Source organism: Carcharodon carcharias, chromosome 16 (genome assembly GCF_017639515.1).
Source record: "Carcharodon carcharias isolate sCarCar2 chromosome 16, sCarCar2.pri, whole genome shotgun sequence".
NCBI classification, from domain to species: domain Eukaryota; kingdom Metazoa; phylum Chordata; class Chondrichthyes; order Lamniformes; family Lamnidae; genus Carcharodon; species Carcharodon carcharias.
The window spans coordinates 53,060,205-53,086,723 of NC_054482.1; the positions used below are offsets into that span (position 1 = coordinate 53,060,205).

The 26,519-nt window shown below is 39.7% G+C and overlaps 1 protein-coding gene across 4 annotated transcripts in view; it reads left to right on the plus strand.

Moving 5' to 3' along the window:
• Positions 1-26,519, plus strand: part of efcab7 (EF-hand calcium binding domain 7) — a 132,581-nt gene that overhangs the window by 85,881 nt on the left and 20,181 nt on the right. For all 4 annotated transcript variants that reach the window (XM_041208888.1, XM_041208887.1, XM_041208886.1 and 1 more), the window contains exons 7-10: positions 1,582-1,723; positions 8,091-8,200; positions 12,299-12,453; positions 13,037-13,170. In XM_041208888.1, the coding sequence (XP_041064822.1) occupies positions 1,582-1,723; positions 8,091-8,200; positions 12,299-12,453; positions 13,037-13,170 (541 nt within the window). The remainder of the gene's footprint in view (positions 1-1,581; positions 1,724-8,090; positions 8,201-12,298; positions 12,454-13,036; positions 13,171-26,519) is intronic.

Below are 26,519 nucleotides of genomic sequence, written 5' to 3' on the forward strand. Positions count from 1 at the left end.
ATTGGATATTAATGAGTTATTGAAAATACCTCTGCAGGGCCAAGTGAACAGGAAATTTGGGAAGTTAGTCTTGCACTGCCTGTACATACTAACTGCATAAGCAATAAAAAATCTTGTTGTACCAGAGCACTTTGTTTACAGGAGCAGATATTTTGAGTTGTAAAAGATGATCTTTATAGGAAATGTTTTAAAAATGCTTTAATCTTAAAAACTACCTCTAGCAGATTTAACACCAGGTTTTTCCCATAAATATACTTTATTCATAACATTTGTAAAAGTACATTATCTAAAAGTTCAAATTTGACATTAAATAAAGTGTAATACAATTCAATTTCTTTCAATGCAGTCTGAGGCATTCTCAAGTGCCTCACTACTTGCAATTGTAACTAACATTTACAATACTACATTTCATGTCAAACAAGAAGTCCGAGAGATTTTACACAGATTCCAGCCCTTTGGTGTACTATGGCAGCAGGGCCTTAGACAGTGGCCTTTCCTCATTGAGCCTTTTTGATAGCTGTCCCAAGCTTTAGTGCATCTCAGCATGTATCCCTAACCTCAGAATGTGCCAGCCTGAAACACTCTGTTGTGGACAGCTCTTTGCAGTGGAAGATTAATGATTTTCAGGCACACCAAAGAGCAACTTTCACTGAGTTGATGGTCCTGCAGCAGCTGTTGATGTTTACCTCAGTGTGCATCCCTGGGAACTGCCCACATAGTATGGAGCCCTAATTTAAGGAGATGCTCAGGATGAAAACCACTGCATTTCCTTCCATACCTTCTTTGCAAAGGCAAATTTCAGAAGGAGATGGACAATGCTTTCTTCTCCACCTCAGTTGCCTCAAGGGCAGCGTGTGTTCTTTTAGGTTTAATACCAGTTTCTTAAATCTCCAGTACACTGTGCCAGAGTGTGGGCATTTGGGTTCATCTGTTTTTATCCCCATATATTGAATTCCCCATCTCTATCATGCTGTCTCAAGAAGGTGTTGAGTAGATGCCAACGTACCCTTGAATAGGTCACTTCAAAGTGCTATTGGCAGGGGCAGGGAGATGACCCATTGCCTTCAATGGTGCATGGCACAAAAACTGAAATAGGATGGAATTAGATATTTTTAAAAAGAAGGAAACAATCTCAACCTTCACAAAAAAATGCCTTAAATCAATTTATTTAGTCATTAATTGTCCCTATTCCATACTCAGTGTCAAGTATCTGTAAGTTTACATCTACAAGTTAACAGTAAGTTTTGAACGCTTGGGCACTTGATTTGTTGTATTAGTGAATTTTGAAAGATCACCCATATCTGCCGGGATGTTGGCATTTTCACTGCCTCAGAGGTATTTTATGTAAAATTGCACAACCTGGACAGAAGATCTCATTATACATGCCAAGTGTAGAAATTTGGAAAATTTTTCAATGACCCAAATTACTAATTCTACTAATGAATAACATTTCCAAGTTTCCCTTTCGCATCTCAATACATCCAAATGTAAACTATAAGTTTGTTGCCTGTATGTGCTACTGAATGAAAATAATAAACAAATTCTGCAGTTTTCTTCCCTATATTTGCTCTTCCCTTCTAGAATTGGCAACATGCTTGGTCAAAGGGATGTTTTTTCCTGGAGGAAGATGGTGGAATTGTCAGTCATCGGTATAGACTGGAATTGCATCAAACAACAAATGTTTTTCTCACCATCAGACCATTAAATCTCAGCCAAACTGAAGGTATAGTCTGCCAACTGCTCTGCAACATCTTAATGACTTGATTAAACACCATTAATATTGAAAACAATCTAAGCTAACTACAGTAAAGGCAAAATATTGCGGATGCTGGAAATCTAAAACAAAAACAAAAAATGCTGGAAAAACTCAGCAAGTCTGACAGCATCTGTGGAGAGAAAGACTGAGTTAACGTTTCGAGTCCATATGACTTCTTCAGGGAGGTCAGATGGACTCAAAAAGTCAACTCGCTCTTTCTCTCCACAGATGCTGTCAGACCTGCTGAGTTTTTCCAGCATTTTTTGTTTTTGTTTCAACTAACTATGGGTTTGTTATATGCCACCTTGTCAGCATGAGAAAGAGGGCAGTCTGCTCTATGAAGAGATAGAATCATAGAACAATATTCCCTCTGTGATCAAGGATATCCTAAGCAACATACTGCACATGCTGCAAATCTGAAGTAAAAACAGAAAATGCTGGAAATTCTAAGGCAGCATTTGTGGAGAGAAGCAAAATTAGTGTTTCAGGTCAATAACAATTCATCGTTGACATGAAACATTAACTTTATTTCTCTCTCCAGAGATGCTGCCTGACTAGCTTGACATTTCAAAGATATCCCAAGTACAATCAAGACTTTACCATAAATATAATGGAAGACCTAAAATAATTCAGAACAAGTAAATCATCATGGATGATTTTTGCAGAGTTGACTCCAGAGGCCTTTTAAAAATGGTGGGCGGGACCTGACTCTGGGATTCCTGCCCCCATTCCTGATACCAGCAATTTTCGCTAGAAGAGGATAAGGGTGCCCGTACTTTGCACTCCTGATCTGGGGGTTCCATTTCAGGGGTAAGCATCTCATACGCCTCCCCTGCACCTGCTCTTTGCAATATTCGTGGAGTATGACCAGCTCCTCAGAGGAGTCATGAACCATAGTCTGAATTTGAGATCCTTTTAAAAGTTTTGTTTAAAAAGTCTTACCCATGCCCCCTCAATGTGTCTCATGCCTGCTCCATGTCCCCTGTGCCACCTTCATGCCTCTTTCATGGCCATCTGCTTCTGTTGACACAGTTCCTAGATTGCCTGATTGTGAATTTTTGCCTGATCTCTTGAACTCACTAATGGAGTAGTTCAGCAGGGGTCTGTTTAGATGGGTACAAGGGAGAGTGTTTGCTTTGATTAAAATCCTCCCCATTACTTTGGGGAAGGTTTAAACTAACTTGGCAGGAGGAATGGGATCCTGAGAGGAGGTTCAGCGGGGGGAGGTGCACAGCCAAAATTAGAAGAGAAAACAAGTGAGCCTGGAAGGCAGAGAAATTATAGGCCAATTAAGGCACAAGGAAGTTTGGCAAGGTTGGATGGTATTTATTTTAATGCAAGGAGTCTGAGGAATAAGGTGGATGAGTTGAGGGCACAAATTAACACGTGGAAGTATTATGTAATTGCTGTCACAGAGACATGGTTGAGAGAGGGACAGGATTAGCAGTTCAATATTCCAGGATATAGGGTCTTCAGGCGAGACAGGGAAGGAGGTAAAGGAGGAGGGGGTATTGCAATATTGATCAAGGAATAAATTACAGCAGTAAGGAGGGATGACATCTTAGAAGGCTCCTCAAATGAAGCCATATGGGTAGAACTGAAAAACAAAAAAGCAGCAATCACATTGCTGGGAGTGTACTATGGGCCCCCAAACAGCCAGAGAGAAATAGAAGAGCAGATATGTAGGCAAATTTCAGAGAAGTGTAAACATAATAGGGTAGTAATAGTGGGGGATTTCAACTTCCCCAACATTAACTGGGTTCGTCATAGTGTGATAGGTTCAGAGGGAGCAGAATTCTTAAAATGCATCCAGGAGAGCTTTTTAAGCCAGTACATAGAAGGTCCTACAAGAGAGGGGTCGTTCCAAGACTTAATTTTAGGGAATGAAGCCAGGCAAATGGTAGAGGTATCAGTGGCGGATAATTTTGCAGATAGTGATCATAACTCCGTTAGGTTCAAGGTGGTCTGGAAAATGACAAGGATGGGTCAGAAATCAGAGTTCTAAATTGGGGGAAGGCCAATTTTAATAAGATCAGATATGATTTGGCCAGTGTACACTGGGAGCAGCTATTTTTAGATAAATCTGCATCAGAGCAGTGGGACTCATTGAAGAAGGAAATAGGGAGAGTCCAGGGCCAACATATTACAGTAAAGATAAAGGGTGGGACCAAAAAATCCAGGAACCCTGGATGTCAAGGGATATACAGGATTGGATAAGGAGAAAAGTGGAAGATACCGAGGGCTCAAAACAGCGGATGCCCTAGAAGAGTATAGAATGTGTAGGGCGGCCCTTAAAAAGGAGATTAGGAGAGCAAAAAGGGAGCATGAAAAAACATTGGCAGGTAAAATAAAGGAAAATCCAAAGTTATTTTACAAGTACATGTATCAAGCAGAAGGACCGTGATATAATTAAAGAAAGCATAGAAAGGGAAGAGATTCTAAGTGTTCTGGCAGGTTTAAAAGTAGATAATTCTCCAGGCCCGGATGAAATGTATCCCAGGCTGTTGAGTGAGGCAAGGGAGGAGATAGCAGGGGCACTGGCAGGAGAGGTGCCAGAGGACTGGGGGACAGCCAATGTGGTACCGTTATTCAAGAAGGGAGGAAGGGATAAACGAGGGAACTACAGGCCAGTCAGTCTAACCTCAGTGGTGGAGAAACTATTGAAAGCAATTTTGAGGGACAGAATTAATCTATATGGAGAGGCAGGGATTAATCAAGGACAGTCAGCATGGTTTTGTTAAGCGGAGGTCATGTTTGACCAATTTGATTGAATTTTTTGAAGAGGTGACCAGGTGTGTAGATGAGGGCAATGCATTTGACATAGTCTACTTGGATTTCAGCAAGGCTTTTGATAAAGTCCCGCATGGGAGACTGATAACGAAGGTAAGAGCCCATGGGATCAAAGACAATTTGGCAAATTGGGTCCAGAATTGGCTGAGTGGCAGGAAGTAGAGGGTGACAGTCGAGGGGTGTTTTTGTGACTGGATGCCTGTGTCCAGTGGGGTTCCACATGGAACGTTGTTGGGTCCCTTGCTGTTTGTCGTATATATAAACGATTTAGACTTAAATGTAGGAGGGTTGATAAGTAAGTTTGCGGATGACATGAAAATTAGTGGGGTGGTAATTAGTGAGGAGGATAGCCTTAGATTACAGGAAGATATAGATGGGTTGGTCAGATGGGTTGATCAGTGGCAAATGGAACTTAATCTGGATAAGTTTGAGGTGATGCACTTGGGCAGGACAAACAAGGCACGGGAATACATGATGAATGGTAGGACCCTGGGAAGCACCCAGGATCAGAGGGACCTTGGTCTGCATGTCCACCGGTCCCTTAAGGTAGCGGGACAGGTAGATAAGGTGGTTAAGAAGATATATGGGGTACTTGCCTTTATTAGCCAGGGCATAGAATATAAGGGCAGGGAGGTTGTGCAGGAACTGTATAAAACGCTGGTTAGGCAACAACTAGAGTTTTGCATGCAGTTCTGGAATCCGCATTACAGGAAGGATGTGATTGCACTAGAGAGAGTGCAGAGGAGATTTACCAGGATGTTGCTTGGGCTGGAGAGTTTTAGTTATGAGGAGAAATTGGATAGACTGGGGTTATTTTCCCTGGAACAGTGGAGATTGAGGGGGGACATGATTGAGGTGTATAAAATTATGAGGGCCATAGTTAGGGTAGACAGGAAGGAACTTTTCCCCTTGGCGGAGGGATCAATAACCAGGGGGCATAGATTTAAGGTAAGGGGCAGGAGGTTTAGAGAGGATGTGAGGAAGAATTTTTTCACCCAGAGGGTGGTGGGAATCTGAAACTCTCTGCCTGAAAGAGTGGTAGAGGCAGAAACCCTCATAACATTTAAGAAGTATTTGGATGTGTACTTGCGATGCCATGGCATACAAGGTTATGGGCCTAGTGCTGGAAAATAGGATTAGAATAGTTAGGTACTTGTTTGACCAGTGCAGACCTGATGGGCCAAAAGGCCTTTTTCTGTGCTGTAGACCCCTATGACTCTAATTGATATCTTTATGGGGCTATAATAATATTTTTTTGATCTGTTTTTTCAATGTCTTTATATTTATTTGGAAAAGATTAAGATGTGTGAAGTGAGGCAAAGCTTCTGTTATTGATATATAATGGCCTTGTCTGATTGACACATTTCTAAGGTTATAAGAGCAAATTTTTTCAAAGGGGATTTTTGATTGGGTGTGTTTTTGTAAGCATTTCAAAAATTGGCACTGTAATTATATGGTCCATTGGTTTTGTACATGATGCATACTGGGTGATTGGGCAGGGGGGACATGGAAGGAGTATGGAAGTGGCATGGAGATGGTATGGGAGTTGGTAGGGGATGGTGAGGACTAGAGGACCTAACAGCATTGAATACAATTGGGACAAAATCCCGGAGAACCAAGGTGGGCCTTCTAACCAACCCGCCTTGGCACTCACCTGCCTTCGTAGCCACAGCTGACCTCTGTGGTCAACAGGCCCAATTCGATCCTTCTCCACCTCCCTGGAGGGAAATTAGTGTGTACAGGGGCCTTTTTTATGGAGGCAGGCCTGCCAAGTTGAGAAATTTCCTAGGAAATCTCATTGCATCCACACCTGTCTGTGTCCTTCGCGATGCTTTGTTTTAATTAAACAATCGTATTCTCCTGGCCCGTACCAGTTCTCGGTCAGCTGCTAGGTGTCTGCTGAGGCCAAAATCCAGCCCATGGTGTTTATCCGAGAATGAAACTATGGGAATAGAACTCGGGGGAACTGGTTCAAACTAGTAAAAGGTAATTTTAGAACTGATTCAGAAAATTTATCTTGACATGAAGAGTTGCAGGTACAGTAGTGGAGGCAAAATCTCAGAAATCACTTAAGAAATAATTGAATGCTACAATGAGGTGAGGTTGGGATTTCTCTGGATGGATGAATGAATGGACTGAATGACATTCCCAACATATAACTATCTTGTGATTACATATCATGCAGGCGAACAAAAGGCTGACTTTGTGTTAGCCCTGTAATGTCAGTTGCTACCCTATTTGGTAAGAGAATGTAAACTTAGAGGAGAGCTGATAAACACAGCTTTTTACCTTTTTCACCTACTTATCTTCCTGCCTTTTGTTTGTGCCTCTTGTCTTTTCCTTTTAAAGGACATAATGTAGGAATGGGAAGAGTCAATTCAGTCCATGTAGCTCACCTCAAATGTTACTTCAGTGTTCAGACTTCAGACAGGCCATTTTCTTCTAAATAATAACTGTGTCCTTTTATCTCTTTTATCTTCCTTATCTCAGGAATGAAAAATATCAGGTTGATTTATGCTTCTGATTACTATCCAATGACTTTTAAAAGAAAGTGTATCTAGGTATAAGGATAGAAATATTTTTTACTTATGAACTAGGTGTAGCAAAATTATAAATATATTTGTAAACATGTTTGTGATTTTTCTCTACCTGGTATACAGAGCAGATCTTCCCTCTCCCTACTAATCAAACTAGGTTACAAAGTCCCTTATAGCCAAACAGTTGCCGACACTCATGCCCTAGGCTCAGACTTGAAGAATGGTCATTTAAGTGAGGTAGGGCCAGACTGCCAATCTCTTGCAGAATGTCAGTCCCTGAAAAAAGGAAACAAAAATATGAACTTGTAACTATTTAAAAAAATTTTGTAACCACAGCTTCAGTGTCTTCACAATGTTACACTGACTATATATTTTATCTTTTTTTGCATTTTACTGTTCTCGATGGAAAATGCATGAAATTAATGTATATGTATTATTTAAAAGCATAAAGCAGTGCAGAGCAATACATTTTGTTACCTTTAAAAATGTAGAGTTTTTAATACATATTTTACTAATCCTAAGGAAGTTCCCTTCTGTTTGACAGGTGCAGCCTCACAAATCTTTATAATGGCAGCACATCAATCACTCAGTTCAATCATTCACAATATGAGAAATGTGCATTCTGTAGTTTCATCACTTTTTTATGAATTTAGCCTGATATGGCTGTGAAATTTCAGACAGACTATTTATGATGTGAAATGGAAGCAGACTAATTTTGTCTCATAACTCCCCTGTAAAGTATGTTTAAATGATTCCCCAACCATTTCCAACACCTTATTCATTTCTAAATGTTTTATTCAACATGCTGTAATCCTGGATTATTTGAATTCTAAACAACTCTCCTCAATGCTATATACATCTTTATCAGTTTAACAGTTGTAATGTAACATACTTGCAACACAGAATTTCGCTAGAAGGGAAATAAAGACTTTTTCTACAATATACCTTTGTTGACATGTAACAGTTTTTTAGTCACAGTAACTTTACATTTTGTTCCATATGGTCAGAAAAATTATCGCCCTGGATGGATGTGGATACTGCATTATATGTTTTGAAGAACGCTGATGGTTCTGAAGCTCTGGAAGTCGTGTGTGCCACAGAATTATGGGAAAAAGAGGTCAGAATTGCTAACAGAAATGAAAGGAAGAATTTTCCGATCGGCGAGCGGTGGTGTTGAGCAGGCATCCGGACGTCACCGCACGTCATTTAGATTTTTAGTTCGGCGGGCGCGCAGCTGAACTGTCAAAGGCCTATTAAGGCCTGTTTAAAAACTAATTAAAGTAGTTAAGTGAGCCCAGGCGCCCTTCGTATTTTTCATGAAATCTCATCCACGGGCGGGATGAGGCTTCATGAAGTTTTTATAAATTACATAAAGTTTTCCATTAATGTTCCTTGATATGTCCCAGCTCATGTGACACTGTTAGGCACGCGAAAGAGCATAGGTCCTGACTCAGGGAATCCCCCCCCCACCTGCTTCCAGATGAGCTTCACGCTGGGCGGGCCTTAATTGGCCTGCCCACATAAAATGGCGGCATGCACCAGATTGGGGGCACCGATTGGATTCACGCTTGCTCCCACCCACCCCCGCACAACCCCCCAGACTGGGGGAAAATTCAACCCAAAGACTCCAAGTGTGGTTTTGTTAACCTGTCTATACCTGGACTAATGAATTGGTGTGTAGTGAAATCAAGGGTCAATAGCTAGTGTGCATTGACTCTAAACTTGTTTTTCAACACAAAATCATCAAGGAATTGAGACCAAAATTATCAAGGAAACTGCTCTTCAACTGGACATTTTTCCTCCTCTTTCCACTAATTTTCTTTCCATGTTGAGTCGTAGTTTTCCACACATCCTCTGGTACTGGCTGTGGATATTGGTGAGTTATCTGATAATGGGTAAGATGGATGTTGCAAAAGCCAAGCCTGTCTGGTCCTCCTTTGAGATTTTAGACACATCTTCAGTGGGGGCTTGCTGAATATCAATCAGAAGTAACATCCTGGATGATTTACCCTTGTAACCCAGGGAATTGAGAACAATTTTAGCACAACTTCTGTCATTTTGGCACAAACCACAAGTTGAACCAGGAACCTTCCTGATGTGCACTTATTGGATTAACCAGCTGAGACATGAGAAGGACTTGACACTTTAATTGAACCTGTGACCATTAGCTATTTACTATAATATATGCAAGTTGTTTTTAACTGTTAAACTTCTGTTTTGGGTAATGGTCAACACTGGACCCAAGTGACTTGATGTACTAGTGAGAAGAGTGGGCTTAGGTGTGCTGCTTTTGTTAAGTCAAAAACTGGTTTATGCTTTAGAAATATTTCTGTGCTCGCTTGTCCAAAACCAACACAAGTGACAAAACTAGAAAAGTTGTTAATTAAATTTGGCTTTAGAAGGGACAAAAGAGATTTTGGAGGAACAATATAACAATGAGCATCTAGTATCTATCAATGATTAGAAAATTTCAAACATCCTGATTCAAAGATCTGTAAATTTACAAAATATATAAAGACAAAATAGCTTTGTACTGGTACATGAAATAAAAACAGAAAGTACTGGGATTGCACAGCACATCAGTCATCATTCGGGTGAGTGCACTGATTAAATATCCTTCCAAATAATGTAATCTACTATTCTCATTCCATTGCTGATCAATCAGCTGTGGATTTCCAAAACTATTTTTTAATTGTCTATTATTGTATGGGATGGTATTTGTAATGTTGCACTAAAAAAGTAATACAATTAGTTTCTGGCATAATATGTTCACCTGATATTTCAAGAACCTTTTAATTTGCCATAATATCAAATTTATATGATCATTATTGATCAAAGATACAATGCCCACAAAATATATTATAACTATATTTAAGATCACACACTCACCAAAGTAAATGGAATTTTCCACTTACATTATACTCATGGTTTTGTAAGCCTGATCCAGTTATTTATTTTTCCTGTGCTTCTTTAAATAAACTGCAGGCATGATATCTCCATTTTGCTATTGTATTGTTGTGACTACTTTTTTTTTGAGTTCACCTCTACTAGGCTTAAAGGAAGCAGGGGTTTTTAACCTTTTTCCTATATGAGGGAACAGTACATTAGATAATCTTTCTTGGGCATTTGTTTTCTAATACAATTTTTATTTTATTGTAACATTAAGTAATACTAAAGCCAACCTAAAATTGTGACATGTTCTCTGACTGTACTTTATGCATTTTAAAGACTTTATTGGAACGAAACAGATGAAGATAAAGAGGTCACATATAAAAGAAGCTCTTCCAAAACAAATTTTAGTTGAACTTGGGAATAGCGGGTCACCTTAACTGCAAGCTACTGAATGTCGTGGCATTAAGCAAGTAAGGTGGAGGGGCATGGCTTGGTTCTGAAATCGTGTTAAATATTTTACATTTAAGTGAAATAGTACAGGATATCAAAAAGCATGCCAGAGACATCAGCTACTTCCAACACCTGATTTCCTGCTACTGTTCGGCCACCGACCATATTTGTCACTTATCACTTCAATGTTTCAAAGAATGAAGGCATTAACTCCATGTCAACAGGAAGCCAGTTTCAGAGTTGTGCCATCTGCTGCAAGGACGCCTGTAGTCAACTATACCATTGGAATGGTGAAGATCACCAATCACCTCAATTTTTCTGCCTCTGACTTCTAGCAGGGTAGCATAAGGATCAATCGCAGCATCAGACATTGTACTTTCCACACGGATATCAAACAAGTGACTAATACATTGAAAAACCTGGCCAGCATTTCCTTTGCTTTTGAGCAGTAAGAACAACATTGCACAACTGACCATTGTCCTCCATCAGGTGTATTTCCCAAAGCAGATGTATCATTGGCAGCTATGTAGCCATTCAATCAGTAGGATCCTGCTCCTACTCTGCTACCAGCACTTGCTTCTCACCTTTTTACTCTTACTCATCCCATACATCCAAAAATCCAGCACCCTTGAAACCTAGACCATGCCGGATTTCAGGTTTTACTGGATTTTCAACAATAAAATCAGGTAATCTATCCTAGGCTAAATTGAATAAGAGACACATAAAGTAAAGTATGAAAAAGAATAAATAATAATGTAATACACTTTTCTGTTTCTTGTAAATGGTGAAGGAATATTACCCCCCATACACCTTATTTAGCTTTCGCACTGAATGCACCTCTATCTAATTTCTGCAGTAATTACATTTTCTAAGCTATATACACGAAAATTTGCTTCCTTTTTGCAGTGCTACCCATGATCTTTTTACCTATTGGCCTTTTTAACATGATTGCAATGGCAAAAAACACAATAAACACCGAATGATCTGGGTACAACAACTGCACTGGCAGTGAGTAGGCAGAGGTCAGGTGGTTCAGGCTGGATCAGGTAGTTCAGGCTGGGTCAGGTAGTTCAGGCTGGGTCAGGTGGGGTCGAGAGTCATTCAGGCTGACTCAGAGTACAGGCATGCCATCAAGAACTAGCACCTGGCTGAATTGTTCCAGTATTTGGGCAATAAGTCTGAATTTCATTTAACTGAGTATCAAATGAATATTTTTTAAAATGCCTGATTTTCAGACAATTCTGGTTTTTGGACAGCCAGATTTTGAATGTCCAACCTGTACCTCCAAGTTGAGAACTTGTAGGGATGTAAGATAATGGCTTCAATCTTTGTGCAAGCTCCAAAATGATGCTGTAAGGGGGATTTGTGGCAGGAGGGAAAATGATTTCAGAGAAGAAGGGCTCGGACATATACAAACTTTCAGTGAACAGCATGAAGGTAGGTGAGGCTTGCATTTCCTTGAAAACCCAGATTAAACACTTGGTAGTTTTTTTTATACAGCACCAAAGATTTGCCTTAGCCCAATCTTGGAGGCCATTTCTAAATGTCACATAGCAGCCAGATTTCCCAATGAAATTGCCCATATGTGCTGAATTTGTACTTCTGCTGATTTGGATTCAGAACTTAATTAAGATAAAATTCAGATTAGTTTGGAGCTTTACTTTAGGCTTAGAGAAAATGCATTGATCCCATCAAACAAGGCTGGATTTCAATTCAGATCCCATTGATGTAAGAACACTTTGTGCTACCTGGTACAAAATTGTTGTGTTTAAAAAAATTCAGCAAAGTAAAGCAAATTATTCAACATTGGATCGCAGTAATGTCCAGAAGAGTAAATAAAATGTTCTAATGTCTGTTAATTTTCATACAACAGAAGTTTGGGTGGAAGGGAGAGCTTCGTTCTGGAGTTTATCACCTCCTCCCTTTCACCAGTGGCTGCAGACTAAGGAAGAGGAGGAAATCAGTGACAAGAGAGGCCAGGCTGGTCCACAGAGAAGATGGTAACCTAGCACTCACCAAGGAGTTCAGGTGATTTTTTTTTTTAAAGCAGAAACTTAAAACAGCTATTTTAAATTGGAGCTGATATTGTGGTGGAAAACTTGCCAATGCTAGAAATCGGAAAATAATGCAAATGTGCAGCTGGCCACTCAGCATATGAAGTGAAAGTAGGTTAATAGTTTTGGTGTAACATCTCATCAGAATACCTCACTCATGCTGGAGAAAATCCATTTATAGTACTCAGAAGGACGTGTCAAGAGGTGCCCAAGAATGCAGAGTTGAGGGAAGAATAGCAGGATGAGGGCAAGAGTTTAAATGTACCAACTGTTTTCACAAAGAGGTAACTAATAGCCTGATAGTTTTTAGAAGGTGAGAAAGAAGTGTAGTTTTGTGTGTATTTGTGTATATGCATTCAAATCAGTGGATAATGCTGTTCTGACTAACTAACCATGGGCAAGGAGAAAAAGAGCATTTTTTAACTATGTCATCTGATAGTATATTTTTGTCCAGCATTTTCCATTTTTTAATTAAAAGATATAAGCAGGTAGCTTATATCTTTTCTGTATTCCGATGATACAACCTGTCCATTCTGACTGTCTTTTCATTTTAATAGGGCTGCTCTCTCAGACATCTTTGAAGTCATCGATTTAGATGGCAATGGCCTACTGAGCTTTGAAGAGTATAATTTCTTTGAGTTGAGGACCAGTGGAGAGAAATGCGACAGTGAGGCCTGGGTTGTGTGCCAAGGTGAGGTGAATAATTTTATTTAGGCGTTAGTAATTCCTATGTTTTCTTAAAATAAATGTCTGAGATTATGTTGATGATTAACCTGAGCAAGTCATTCAGTGTTGATGGGTGTGAATACCTGAGCACAGACGTACCGAAGTTCAAAAAAGTCAGATGTTAGGAGTGACAGGAAAAGTTATGAAAACCATTTTCACTTTGAGGGCAGTAGAATTTTGAAATAAGTTTTCAAGAAAAGGTTGTTGAAGCAGCAGGTTTAAGAGATAAATACATTTGTTTTTGAAAAAAGAAGGGATAGAGATATGATGAGAGAGTGGACAGGATAACTCTCAAAGAGATGTGGTGGTGGGGTCAAAATTCTCTTTCCTTTCTCCTAAAGGTTCTTTTGTGTTCCTGACAACTCCAGATAATCTAAATGTGAAGACATTTTTGACGTGCATTAAAACTGTTCTTCGTTGGAAAGTATGGGTATTAGTCAGTCAAAACCATCAAAGCACCGATTTGCAGTCCAGTGGTTAGGAAGAGGAAGGATCAGGAAGTCTTGTTTACCTGGAAATGGCTGGTTTCAGCACAACATTGAGAGAAGTTCAGGGCACTGTTCAACTTTAAAGATGGCCTGGGCAGACCGGAGGAGAGAAATAGGCCAAATGAGTGGTTGTGCATGTGCACTGAAGTGAGCTGCATATTTTGAGCAGCTTAGGGACATCAGTAAACATGTAGACATCTCCCTTATTTAGCCTTTAAATTCAGTACAGTATGTTGCACCTTTACTAGATTAAATGCTGACATTTACTTTTGTAGCTGGATTATTTTTTATCTATTTTACCTACAAAATAATATCTGAAAATTTTGAAGAATGTGTTTAATTATATATTTATTGTAACTATTTTATAATTACTTATGGTATTTAAACATTACAGTATTTAAACAGAGACAGGGAACTTAGTTCATCGAAAGGATGAGGGATGTTCTTGAGAGCTGCAAGCAGCTGAAGCAAAACTGCATGAGACAACAGCTATTTTTAGAAGTGCTTTCTCCAAGGTTATCCTTAGTACATAAAGTGGTAAATTCTGCAGCTTGGTATGTGAGGAAAGATCTCTATGGCAGTGTTGGACATATTCTAGCAACTGTTGGATTTTTTTTTTGGTATTTCCAATTCCTATGAATTTTTAAAACTTTCTTCAAATATGACTGTAATTAACAAATATAACTTAAATTTAGATCAACTTATGATTGCATAAAAATGGACACAGTCATATTAAAGATATAAGTTAGAGACTAACATCTGCTTAAAGTGACATGAGGCTGTAAGCTCCTGCTGGATTCACATTGTTATCTAGCCAGGTAAGTTAGAGATCTGCGAATCCGTGAGACAGTTGATTCTTTATCATTGGAAAACTTTTAAATGATGTCCATTGGCTTGCCTGAGAACTTTTTTTTAACTTCACTCTGCATCGCTAAAATTATAATATAGTGGGTGTGAAACTATAATGGTGTGAGAGTGTCCCCTTGAATGATGAGTTTCCTGGGCAGTTTGATAAATATTATTTCATTAATTCCAACACACTGCATTAAGGTAAATGTCCTTTCTTAGTGACTCCCAAGACATCTCCAAGGAGAGTGACAAATCTGCTATCAGGTAGAAGGGATTTTGGGCAGTAGCAATTGCTATAGTCCATGTTTAGGGTAAGTGATTTAATGTGGTATGACATCCCTAGACAAATCATGGCAGATTTCTACACCTACTTTGAGTAATGTGATTTGATGGCTGAGTACTTTGCATTAAAAATCTTGAAGGCAGTGAAAATGCAAGTATCTGAGATGTAACAAATCACTTGTCTTACCCATAATGTATTGCTGCATATACATTGTCCAATGTAAAGCTGGAGGAGAGAACAGCATAGGGGAGAAATTATTCACCTTCGTGCACAATGCGAATTAATTTCTCACCCCACGTATTTTCAAGTGGTCCAGAGCACCAGTAATAATTGTAAATCACTTAAAGAAGTAAACAGGTAAAGCATGGGCATTGGGAATCTAAAATAAGCCTCGCTATTCACAAGGTAATTAAAGATGAGGAAGGTTGTTCAACCCATCTTCAATCATTCCCATTTCAGCATCCAATTATTGCTTAAAAGGTTCCGGGTTTTTTGCTTCTACTACTTTTTCTTGGGGCAGGATTTTCCCCCTGTCAAGGGGGAGGTTCAGGAGTGGGCGTGCTGCCATTTTAGGTGGGCGGACCAATTAAGGCCCACCCAGCGTGATTTCCACCAGGGAGCGCTCCCTGTGCGAGCGGGGGAGGGGATTCCCTAAGCCGAGAGTGCACTCTTTCGCGCATGCGCATGAAAGAGCTCACTCATCTCCCTGAGGCTAAAAATGTTAAACGTAGAAAAATAAAATTTCCCTGACATGTCACCTCATGTGACACTGTCATTAGGACATGTCCATCACTTTTAATTAAACTTTTGTTAAATTTTTAAAAACCTACATGAAACCTCATCCCGCCCGTGGATGAGGTTTCGTGCTTTTTCTGAAGCCCGCCAGGGCTCCCGGCCTACCCACCAACCTTGAAGTTCGACGGGTGGGTCCTTTAACAAGGTCAATTACTTTTTAAATGGCCTCAGTAGGCTGTTTTCAGGTCGGTGGGCACACAGCTGATTCTGCTGCGCCCCTGTCGACCTGAAAACTTAACTGACACGGGGTGACGTCAGGAGTTCCCCCCCCCCCCCCCCCCCCCCACCCCCCCCCCCACCCCCCCGACGCTTGCCAACCTCAGTATCCTGCCCTTGGAGTCTATCCCATATGTTCATTCTTTATGTGAAGAACAATTTCTTGACATCAGTCCTGGATTTACCTTGTATTTGTTTAAACTGTGCTCCCTTGGCTTACCCTTGTAATTATTTATTTCCTTCACTTAACTCTTCCATACCTGAAGAAGTGCACCTCCTGAAGATCCCAAGTTTCTTTCGATTTTTGTTATAAATCAGATCATATTGATTTGGTCCCAAAGATAATTTTAGTCACTTTGAATTAGGCATCCTGAGAAATGTATTTCTTATATTTATCTATGAAAATAGAAAAACCTTTATTAGCAATTCATATTCATTACAGCCAACTAAAACAGCAATGATGACAAGAGAAAATGCTTGAATTATACATTGTCAGTCAGCTTCTTTAAGAGAAGGACCAATGTATCCTTTCCTCAATTCTGATCATTCATACTGAATGCTAAGCAGTATTTCCTTTCCCTTGCACTTAAAGGGGAGAACTGCCTTTAGAAAAAATGCTTGGTAGGCCATTTCTCATCTTCAAACCAATTTAAATAAAACCATAGAAGCAATTAAGTAAATCACATCTAAATGCAGTATCATTAAAATTAATGTCCGAATGTTGTCTTCTCCTTCTAGTAATAAAATCTTCAGTTCCATTCTTAACTACTCTGATAGTGAAGCAGTCCATGTCTCTATGCAGCAAATCATGGGCACTATTCAAGCTTGGCCAGTAACATACGTACCATGCCAGTACCAGGCAATGACCATCTTCAACAAGAGAGAATCTAACTATCCCCTCCTGACATTTCACAGCTTTACCATCACTGAATCCCCCACCATTGACCAGGAGCTTAATTGGACCAGCCACATAAGTACTGTGGCTATAAGAGCAGGTCAGAGGTTGGGAATTTGCCTAAAGGTACATTCACAGTGCTATTAGAAAGGGAGTTGCAGGATTTTGAACCAGCAACCAAGGAAAGGTGATATGTTTCCAAGTCAGGATGGTATGTGGTTTGGAGGGGAACTTGCAGGTGCTGGTGTTCCCATGTGCCAGCTGCCCTTCTAGGTGATAGAGGTCACAGATTTACAAGGTGCCGTTGAAAGAGGCTTGGTGAATTGCTGCAAAGGGGAGGTTCGGTGAGTGGGAAGGTCGGCGCAAGAGAGGGTCAGCGAGCGGGAGGGCAGGCAGCAAACAGGAGGGTCAGTGAGAGGGAGGGTCTGCAAATGGGAGGTCAACGAGTGGGAGGCTCTGCGACAGGGAGGGTCTGCAGCAATTGGAAGGGTTGGAAGTAGGAGGGGCTACTCCAAAATGGAGTACTCAAACGAAACTCCTGACGTAAACGTGAATACCCTTCCTGTTAACTGACCAACATTAAATTAAATAAATTAAAACAGGGTAACTTAAAACAGGGACTTACTGTCCATAAAAAAAAACAGGACAAAGCCAAACTAACCAGTTATTACCTCATCAGTCTACTCTCAGTCATTAGCAAAGTATTGGAAGGTGTTATTGACAGTGTTCCCAACCAGCAATAAATACTATGGCTTTAAGAACAGATCAGAGGCTGGGAATTCTGTATACAGTAACTCACTTCCTGACTCCTCAAAGCCTGTCCACCATCTACAGGCACCAGTGATAAGAAATAGTAGCAGGAGTAGACCATTTTGCCAATCGAGCCTGCTCCATTCTTAAATAAGATCGTGGCTGATTTGGTTTTGGCCTTAACCCCACTTTCCTACCTGTCCTTAATAGCCCTTGACTCCTTTGTCAATCAAAAATCTATTGGTAGAAGCAAAATACTGCAGATGCTGGAAATCTGAAACAAAAACAAAAAATGCTGGAAAAACTCAGCAGGTCTAACAGCATCTGTGGAGAGAGAAACAGAGTTAACATTTCGAGTCCATATGACTCTTCTTCAGAGCTAACGAGAAGTAAGAATCTGATGAAATTTATACACCATCCAGGACAAAGCAGCCTACTTGATTGGCACCCCTTTTGCAAACATTCACTCCTTCCACCACCGACGCACAGTAGCAGTAGTTTGTATCATGTACAAGATGCACTGCAGAAACTCACCAAAACTCCCTAGAGAGCAACTTCTAAACCCACGACCACTACCATCGAGAAGGCTAAGGGCAGCAGATAGATGGGAACATCACCAGCTGGAAGTTCCCCTCCAAGCCACTCGACATCCTGACTTGGAAATATATTGCTGTTCCTTCACTGTCGCTGGATCAAAATCCTGGAACTCCCTCCCTAACAGCACTGTGGGTGTACCTACACCATATAGACAGCAGCAGTTCAAGAAGGCAGCTCACCACCATCTTCTCAAGGATAATTAGGAATGGGCATTAAACGCTGGCCTAGCCAGCGAAGCCCACATCCCTTGAATGATTTAAAAAAAAAACCATCCTGACTTGAAACTTTATCACCGTTCCTTGCTTTGCTGGGTCAAAATCCTGCAACTCCCTTCCTAATAACACCGTGAATGTACCATAGGTGAATTCCGAACCTCTGACCTGCTCTTGTATCCACAGTACTTTTGTGGCTGGTCCAATTAAGCTTCTGCTCAATGGAGATCTCCTCAGGGTGCTGATGGCGGGGGATTCAGTGATGGTAAAACTGTGGAATGTCAGGAACGATAGTTAGATTCTCCCTTGTTGAAGGTGATCATTGCCTGGCACTTACGTGGTACGCATGTTACTTGCCACTTCTCAGCTCAAGCCTGAATAGTGCCCACTTCTTACTGCATACAGATAAATATTAGAAATAAACTTCTCAAAATGCCTAATTCAAAATAAAATGACTAAGATGATCTTTGGGACCAAATCAAGATGATCTGATTTATAACAAAAGTCTAAAGAAACTTGGGATCTTCAGAAGGTGCTCCTCTTCAAGTATATAACAGTTAAGTGAAGGAAATAATTAATTGCACTGACCCTCCTCTTTGCTGTCCACCCTCCAGCTTCGCTGACCCTCTTGCATCGACCTTCCCACTTGCCGACCCTCCTGGTTGCTGCCAATCCTCTCAATTCCTGACCCAACATTTACGTCACCAACAAAAAGGACCCACCAACAGACAATTTTAAGTTTTGTAATCAAATCCTGCAACAGGGGATACAGAACTTTACTTGCTCATTCATCTTAAAAAAAATTTTCATTGGGGATTCCACATTCAGTAGATAACATCCAAAACAAACAGGGTGCTTGGATTTCTGAGGAGGAATCTTTATTATGCCAAAAATTTCTGGGTTACAGCTTACCAAACATTTGTTCATCCAGTCCTAGAATATGCAAAACAAAAATAAAAATACCTGGAAAAACTCAGCAGGTCTGGCAGCATCTGTGGAGAGGAGCACAGTTAACGTTTCGAGTCTGTATGACTCTTCAACAGATCTAAGTAAAAATAGAAGAGAGGTGAAATATAAGCTGGTTGTGGGGGGGCGGTGGGACAGGTAGTACTGGAGTACTGGATAGCGGGCCAGTGATAGGTGGAGATAGCCAAAAGATGTCATAGACAAAAGGACAAAGAGGTGTTGAAGGTGGTGATATTATCTAAGGAATGTGTTAATTAAGAGTAGAAAGCAGGACAAGCAAGGTACAGGTAGCCCTAGAGGGGATGGGGTGAACGAACTGAAATAGGCTAAAAGGTAGAGATAAAACAATGGATGGAAATATATTTAAAAATAATGGAAATAGGTGGGAAAAGAAAGGGGGTGGGAATGGAAGAGAGAGATGATTTCCTGTAAGGTGATGATTTGGTAAGTATTACTATGCCAGGCTGTTGCTTGATTAATCTATGGGACAGATCTCCCAATTTTGGCACAGGTCCCCCAACAACTGAGTGGCTTGCTAGGCCATTTCAAGGGCCTAGTTACAAGTCAACCACATTGTTGTGCATATAGAGTCACATGTGGGGTAAGTCTGGGAAAGGTTGGCAGATTTCCTTCCCTGAAGGACACTGGTGAGTCAGATGGGCTTTTACAACAATCCAATAGTTTCAAGATCATCATTTACTGATATTAGCTTTTTATTACAGATTTATTCATCAAATTTAAATTCTGCCAGATACCATGGTGGAATTTGAACTCTGGGTTCTGGAGTATTGGTCTGGGCCTCTGAATTTCTAGCCTAGTAACATTAACACTATGATACTGTTCCCATTTGTGCCCTCAGCTCATCTGCCTTTTTCACTAGACTCCTTGCATTGAAATTTATACCATTAAGATCTGACAAATTCCCTTTTTGTCTATTTCTGGTCTTTGTTTTTTCAGCCTTCCAAACTTGTTTACCAATGTTCCAGTAATCTAAAGCCCTCCCTCCAGCACGATCTCTCGCCAGACACACCTCCTATTTCTGTACTCACTAGTGCGGGGTACTGAGAGTGATCCGAGATTCCTACCTTTGAGGTCCTGCTTGTTAATTTATTTCCTAGCAAAATCTGTCAGCAGGACTTCATCCCTCTTCCTACCTATGCCATTGGCACCGATATGGACTGCGACCTCTGGTTGTTCACCATCTCCCGTCAGAATGCCCTGCAGTTGCTCATCGATATCCTGAGCCTGTCACAATGGAGGCAAATTGTCATCCTGGAATCACATCTGTGACCACAGAAACTATTGAGTTTCCTGTCACTATTGCTTTAATGGCCTTCCTCCTCCCATAACTCCGGCCTCTATGATACGTTCTTAGAAACTAATCTCTGATAGATACTTTCCCTGACTCTCAGGCTTGCTCTCTTCACTCTTGCAGGTTAGCTGTCTCTGCAGAGGGTACAGTGCTCCTGGAACAATTGGCCACAGTGTGCAGCATCAGAAAGGATGAGGAGCTTCTAGATCAACTTCTCAGAATGTTCAGTAAAGCAGAAGTATGAGTCAGTTCAGAAAACGAGAATGGTGTACAGAGTGTAAAGTGGTTGGTCAGCCACAGAGGAACAGAGTGAGACCGATTTGTCAGTATGCCAGGAACCAGAGTCCAATTACAGTCCAGTTACAGTAACAGAAACTCTGACAGAGAGGTCCTGCAGCACCATAGATCAAGGGACTGTTTATGGATCAGCAGGTAAATTACAAACAATAGGAGAGATAGTAATGAGAAATTCTGCTGTTCGGGATATAGACTGTCTTTTCTATTATCTCCGCCACTGAAGGTGGACAGATGTAATGTTTGTCTGTAAACAATAGATCTCAAAAACTAATGAAAGGATATCTATGGAATTTGGTACACAAATGGGGTACAGCCCAAGGAAAAATCGATTAGCTATTGGCAAAGATGTAGATCCAGATGCTGGAACTTTTTAAAGGGTCTATTAACATTGGGAAATAGGACAAATTGACTTTTGTTTTTAGAATGTTGTGCATTGTTTTATTAAGAATGCTGTAAATTGTCTAAGCTGCTGCAGTGGAATTTGTCACAGCTGTTAAAATGTGAGCAGGGTTCTCAGAGCAGGTTGTTGGATGTGAATTGGCCTGAAGCCCCCTCAGTGAGATGGAAGCTCTTCATGCAAATACTTCATTTTTCAATTATGTAGTTACAGAGCATCAATTAAGCAAGGGTAAAGCCTCAAGGAAGAGTTGTGTAATTATAATAATGTTGAATTAACACATGGTGGCTGAGGTTTATGCAATACTGAGTTCCCTCTTCACTTGTTTATTTTGTAGTTATTACCAGAACTCCAGAATTGTATAATGCACAGATAAAATGAGTCAAATTGCCTCCTTTTTTGTTGTAAATTTTCTGTGATATTGTTTCCATGGTGGTAGGGTGAAGGACATAACAGAATGGGTGAAAAATCTTCTAGAGCGGGAGGAAGAGTCTATTTTTCTCCTTCTTTTGCTGTAGTGATTTCCATTCCAAATCTTTGATCAAGGATGTGACATAGGTGCATTTCCCATACTGATTTGTGCCGAATCGTGCAGCACATCTTTGGATTGCTTCAATCTTATTTATAACTCTCGCCATAAAAGGATCCCACATACAACTTGCATACACCTGGAGGAAGAGCAGCCAACGGACGTGGTCCTTATTAAAATTATTAACATGAATGCGAGGTCTTGCAGAGGGAGTTTAAGGAGCTACACATTAAATTGAAAAAGATCTCTTAAGATAGTTTCTGGACTACTTTCTGTATCATGGCCTGGACAATTTAAGGAAAATTGAGAAGGTCAATATGTGGCTGCAGGGCCTTTGCAGAAAGGGAAGGTTCAGGAGTTAGAGCAATTATAGCAAGAGTAAACTACCTCAGCAGAACAACTTCCATCTGAACAGAAATTTCTCAAATATCCTTGAGGAAATGATAACAGAGAAGTGGGGACTGATTTAAATTTACATGCTGGGAGTTGAGGAGAGGACAGGATTAGGGAAAGTGCAGGCTAAAGACTAGAGAGGGAACATGACATTAGTAAAGCTGATGGACTAGGCAGAAAGCTTATCTGAAATAGTGCAAAAGTATTCTCAGAGGAGAAAACAAAAAAAATGGCAATGAGGCTGTAAGATTTCAGGTCAATTAAATTGTCAGACTGAGTTGGGAGAGCTGATCTTAAAGGGGACCCTTAGTTCAGAATAGCTACAGACTACGTTGGGTACAAGTATATTGTCATAAGCTTCACAGAATTTAAGTATTTCACAAAAACAGATACTTAACAGAGGCAGTGATATACAGTCAGTTAGAACACTAGCTCATGATCCTCCAAGGGTGATGGTCATCTCCTGATGTAATTTCCTGTTATCTCTTGACTGGTTCTCTAGGGTGTCAGTTACCTATGGGATGTCCCTCTCATTATAGTTTTTTCTATTATTTCACTAAGTTTGCTGGTTTTCTTCTGAGATAATGAGGTGCCTGAAGGTATTTTTAGTATTTGCTTATTTGAGATAAGATTGCATGTTGTGTCATTGTACTAATGATTAACTTCTGGGCCCATCATCCCAAATGCCTAATTTGTGTATAGGTATCCTGTAGAATTTCTATTAAGACAGGTGTTTATCAGTATGTTGCTCGAATATGTTCTCATGTGACTGTTAGTGCTTGGAATGAAGCTAATTAAAGGTTACAATGTGGCACACAGTCTTGACCTGATTCAGAGATTACAAAATCACTTTGTACCTAAAATCTATACAAAGTATATCAGTGCATAAGGACAATGTATGTTAAAGCTAAAGTAGCAAGGGTACATAAATGCATTATACATTTTGAAAGAAAGTAACTACTTCTCTTTAAGGCCCTATAGCTTTATACTAGCCAAGGGTCATGTGTATTTCTATCTGTCAGTCAAGGCTCTTTTAGTGTACTAGTGTCCTACATTGATCATAATTATACAGAATATAATATTAGGTTAATTGATTAAAATACCTTGATCACCTAATCATTCAATGTGGCCTTTCTTGTAAATGTCTTACCGTTTATCCATGAGCTCTTAGGATGGAGACATCTACTGGTTTTTACAGCCTTCCTCAAGAACCTCAAAGGTTGCATTTTTAACTAATTTTGCTTATTTATCTCTGCTTCTGCTTGGTTTTGCCATGCTCCTGTTTATGCCTGGTCCTTCATGCCAAGCATATCTTTTCAAACTTGACCAGACAAAGGTCAGCAGTTCCTTTATCCTTTATATTCCTATTGCTTTTACATTTTTCAGCATAACTTTTACATTTAGCAAGATTCATACATTGACCAAATTAACCACCATGCACTGCTTCTTGGCCTTTCATGGATCATAAGCATATGAATAAAAAAAGTCACATAAACCTACAAGGCCCTTCTAAAGAGCAATTAGGGATGTACAACAAATGCTGAACTTGCCAGCGACACTGACATCCCAAAAAAGAATTTTTAAAAATGACGTAGTAATAAATTGAGTGTGAAAGATGGGGTTAAAGGATATCAAAAAAAAGATAAAATTACAAAAAAGCAAAGGTCATGTTCCAAAAAATTGGAGTCACGATTAATTGGTATGTATTTGAATGCAGAAATTATTCAAATTAAAACCGGAGAGTTAGAAGCATTAAAGCTTTAAAGAAATATGATAACGGCCTTGAATTTCTTGCAACAGCAACTATAATGATACATGCCATAATTTTCCCAGTTTTGTGTGTCAATTTCACTGTTAGCAACTTACTCCAGATTTCCCTGGATTTCTAATTAAAATATGCCACTGTAAGCCTAGCGGTGAATCTGAAGCAGAAAAATTCATTTTGCTTGATCATTTCTGAAAATTTCAATCTGGAGTATTTGTTTACTTATATCTGTCAGAAAATTACTTAAAAAAGTAATAAATATTGTGAAAGGAACAAAAAGTTATTCTGTAATTCACACACTGCATCATGAGGTTATATGAGCTGTGGATTTTAAGGTTGCTGCACTTTACCCCGATTGACATCAGAAAGGATTTTCAGAAGCAATGGAGTAAGCAATCACTCAAAGAGGCAATTTCAAAGTGTTTCAAGGATTACTGTAGATTTTTTCAATTACTGTATCTAGCAGTGCAATAAATAATTTAGTATGAATAATATTTGCATTTGCTGTGCATTAAGCGTGAAAACTGTTGGCTCCATTTTGATCAATTTGATCAAGAACATTTTGAGTTAAATATATAAAGGAAAGATTTGTGAAGGTTTTGAACACAACTGTATTATGATGCCCAGAAGTAATGTTGCCAGCTTTAACTGCATTCCTATGTTAATTTGAAAGGATAATTGTAGTTTAGTTACGGACACATAACATGGATCAAAACCAATAACTACAAGATGCAAAATTCAATTTTAGAGAGCTAGACTTCTCAATTGGAAATGAAAATGAATATCAAGTGATGCAGAAAAAAATACAATACAATAATGATGTGAAACACAATGTGCTTAGACAAAAAGATCCAGAAAGAGATACTTTTGAAATGAATGTTATCATGCAAGTAATACTGAGCTGTTTGGCTCCAAGCTGGAATCCAAGTTCCCAACAAATTCATTGTAGTCGAACAATTTATTGCCTGATTCTTATTATTTAGTTCTGTTGTGACATGTCAGTTGATACTGGTTAAATAGATTATTAAGGAAATGGTATTATGTTGGGTAATGGATGCACAGCTATAAATTTAATTGATGTAAACTACTAAAAATATTTAATAACAGCCAAACTTATGGTACAAAATTGCCTTGCATTATAGGCCACCAAATATTGGAGACGAAATAGAAAAAGATTGGCAGACAGCTCAGAGAAATATTTAGTATTGGTCATTTTAGCTATCCCATGATGTTCTAGAATAAAGGTAATGCATGTGATCAAAATGGAAAATGCTTTTTAACTTGCTTGCTAGATCATTATGGGATCTTACAGGGTGGCTGGAAAGCTTAGGGCAACTCTGCCTCAGTTCTGGTTCTGGGGAAGGTGGGATCTGTACAGGCCGGATGGTCTATATCTGAATAGAACCGGGATAAATGTCCTTGCAGGGAGATTTGCTAGTGTTGTTGGAGAAGGCTTAAACTGGATTGGCAGGGGGATGGGAACCTGAGGCCATATTCAGAAAGGACAAATTCAGAGCAGAGAGCGGGAGACAGAAAATTAGTGGGTGGCTCTGAAAGACAGAAGAAGTAAAGGTTAAAAGATTAACAGCACAGAAATTTGGCAATCTTAAAAGGTATTTATTTAAATGCAATGAGTATGGCAAACAGAGCCAATGAGCTGAGGGCACAGATAGACACAAGGCAGCATGATATCATTGGTATAACAGAAACTTTGCTTAAAGAGGGGCAAAAATGGCAGCTCAACATCCCTGGATATAGGATTTTCAGGCAGGGTAGAGAGGGGACTAAAAAAAGGTGGGGGTGTAGCATTATTGGTTAAAGAATCAATTACAGTTATGAGGAGGGATGATACACTATATGAATCATCAAATGAGGTCATGTGGTTTGAGCTTAGGAATAAAAAGAGGGCAGCCACACTACTAGGAGTGGAGAGAGATAGAAGAGCAAATATGCAGGCAAATTTCTGAGTGCAAAAACAATAGGGCAATAATAGTTGGGGACTTCAACCAACCTAATATCAATGGGATACGAACAGTGTAATAGGCACAGAGGGCAAAAAATCCTTGAACTGCATTCAAAACAACTTTTTTAATTGGCACGTAACAAGCCCAATGAGAGGGAGTGCAATTCTAGATTTGCCTTAGGAAATGAAGCTGGGCAAGTGGTTGAAGTAGCAGTGGATGACCATCTTGGAGATAGTGACCATAATACAGTTAGATTTGACATAATTATGGAAAAGGATAAAGTAGAACATGAATAAAAATTTTAAATTGGGGAAAGACTAATTTTACAAAACTGAGGTGATCTGGTGAAAGTGGGTATGTCTAACTTGAAGGAAAATCAGTGACATACCAATGGGAAGCATTCAAAAGCGAGATTTTAAGGGCACAGTGTAGACATCTCCCTACAAAGAAAAAGGGCATTACTGCCAAGTCTAGAGCCCCCTGGTTATCCAGAAGCAAAGAAGGTAAGATAAAGCAGAAAAAGAAAGCTTATGACAGTCATAAAAAGCTTAATACTGTAGAAAGCCCAGATGTGTATAGAAAGTACAGGAGTGAAGCAAAAAAAGT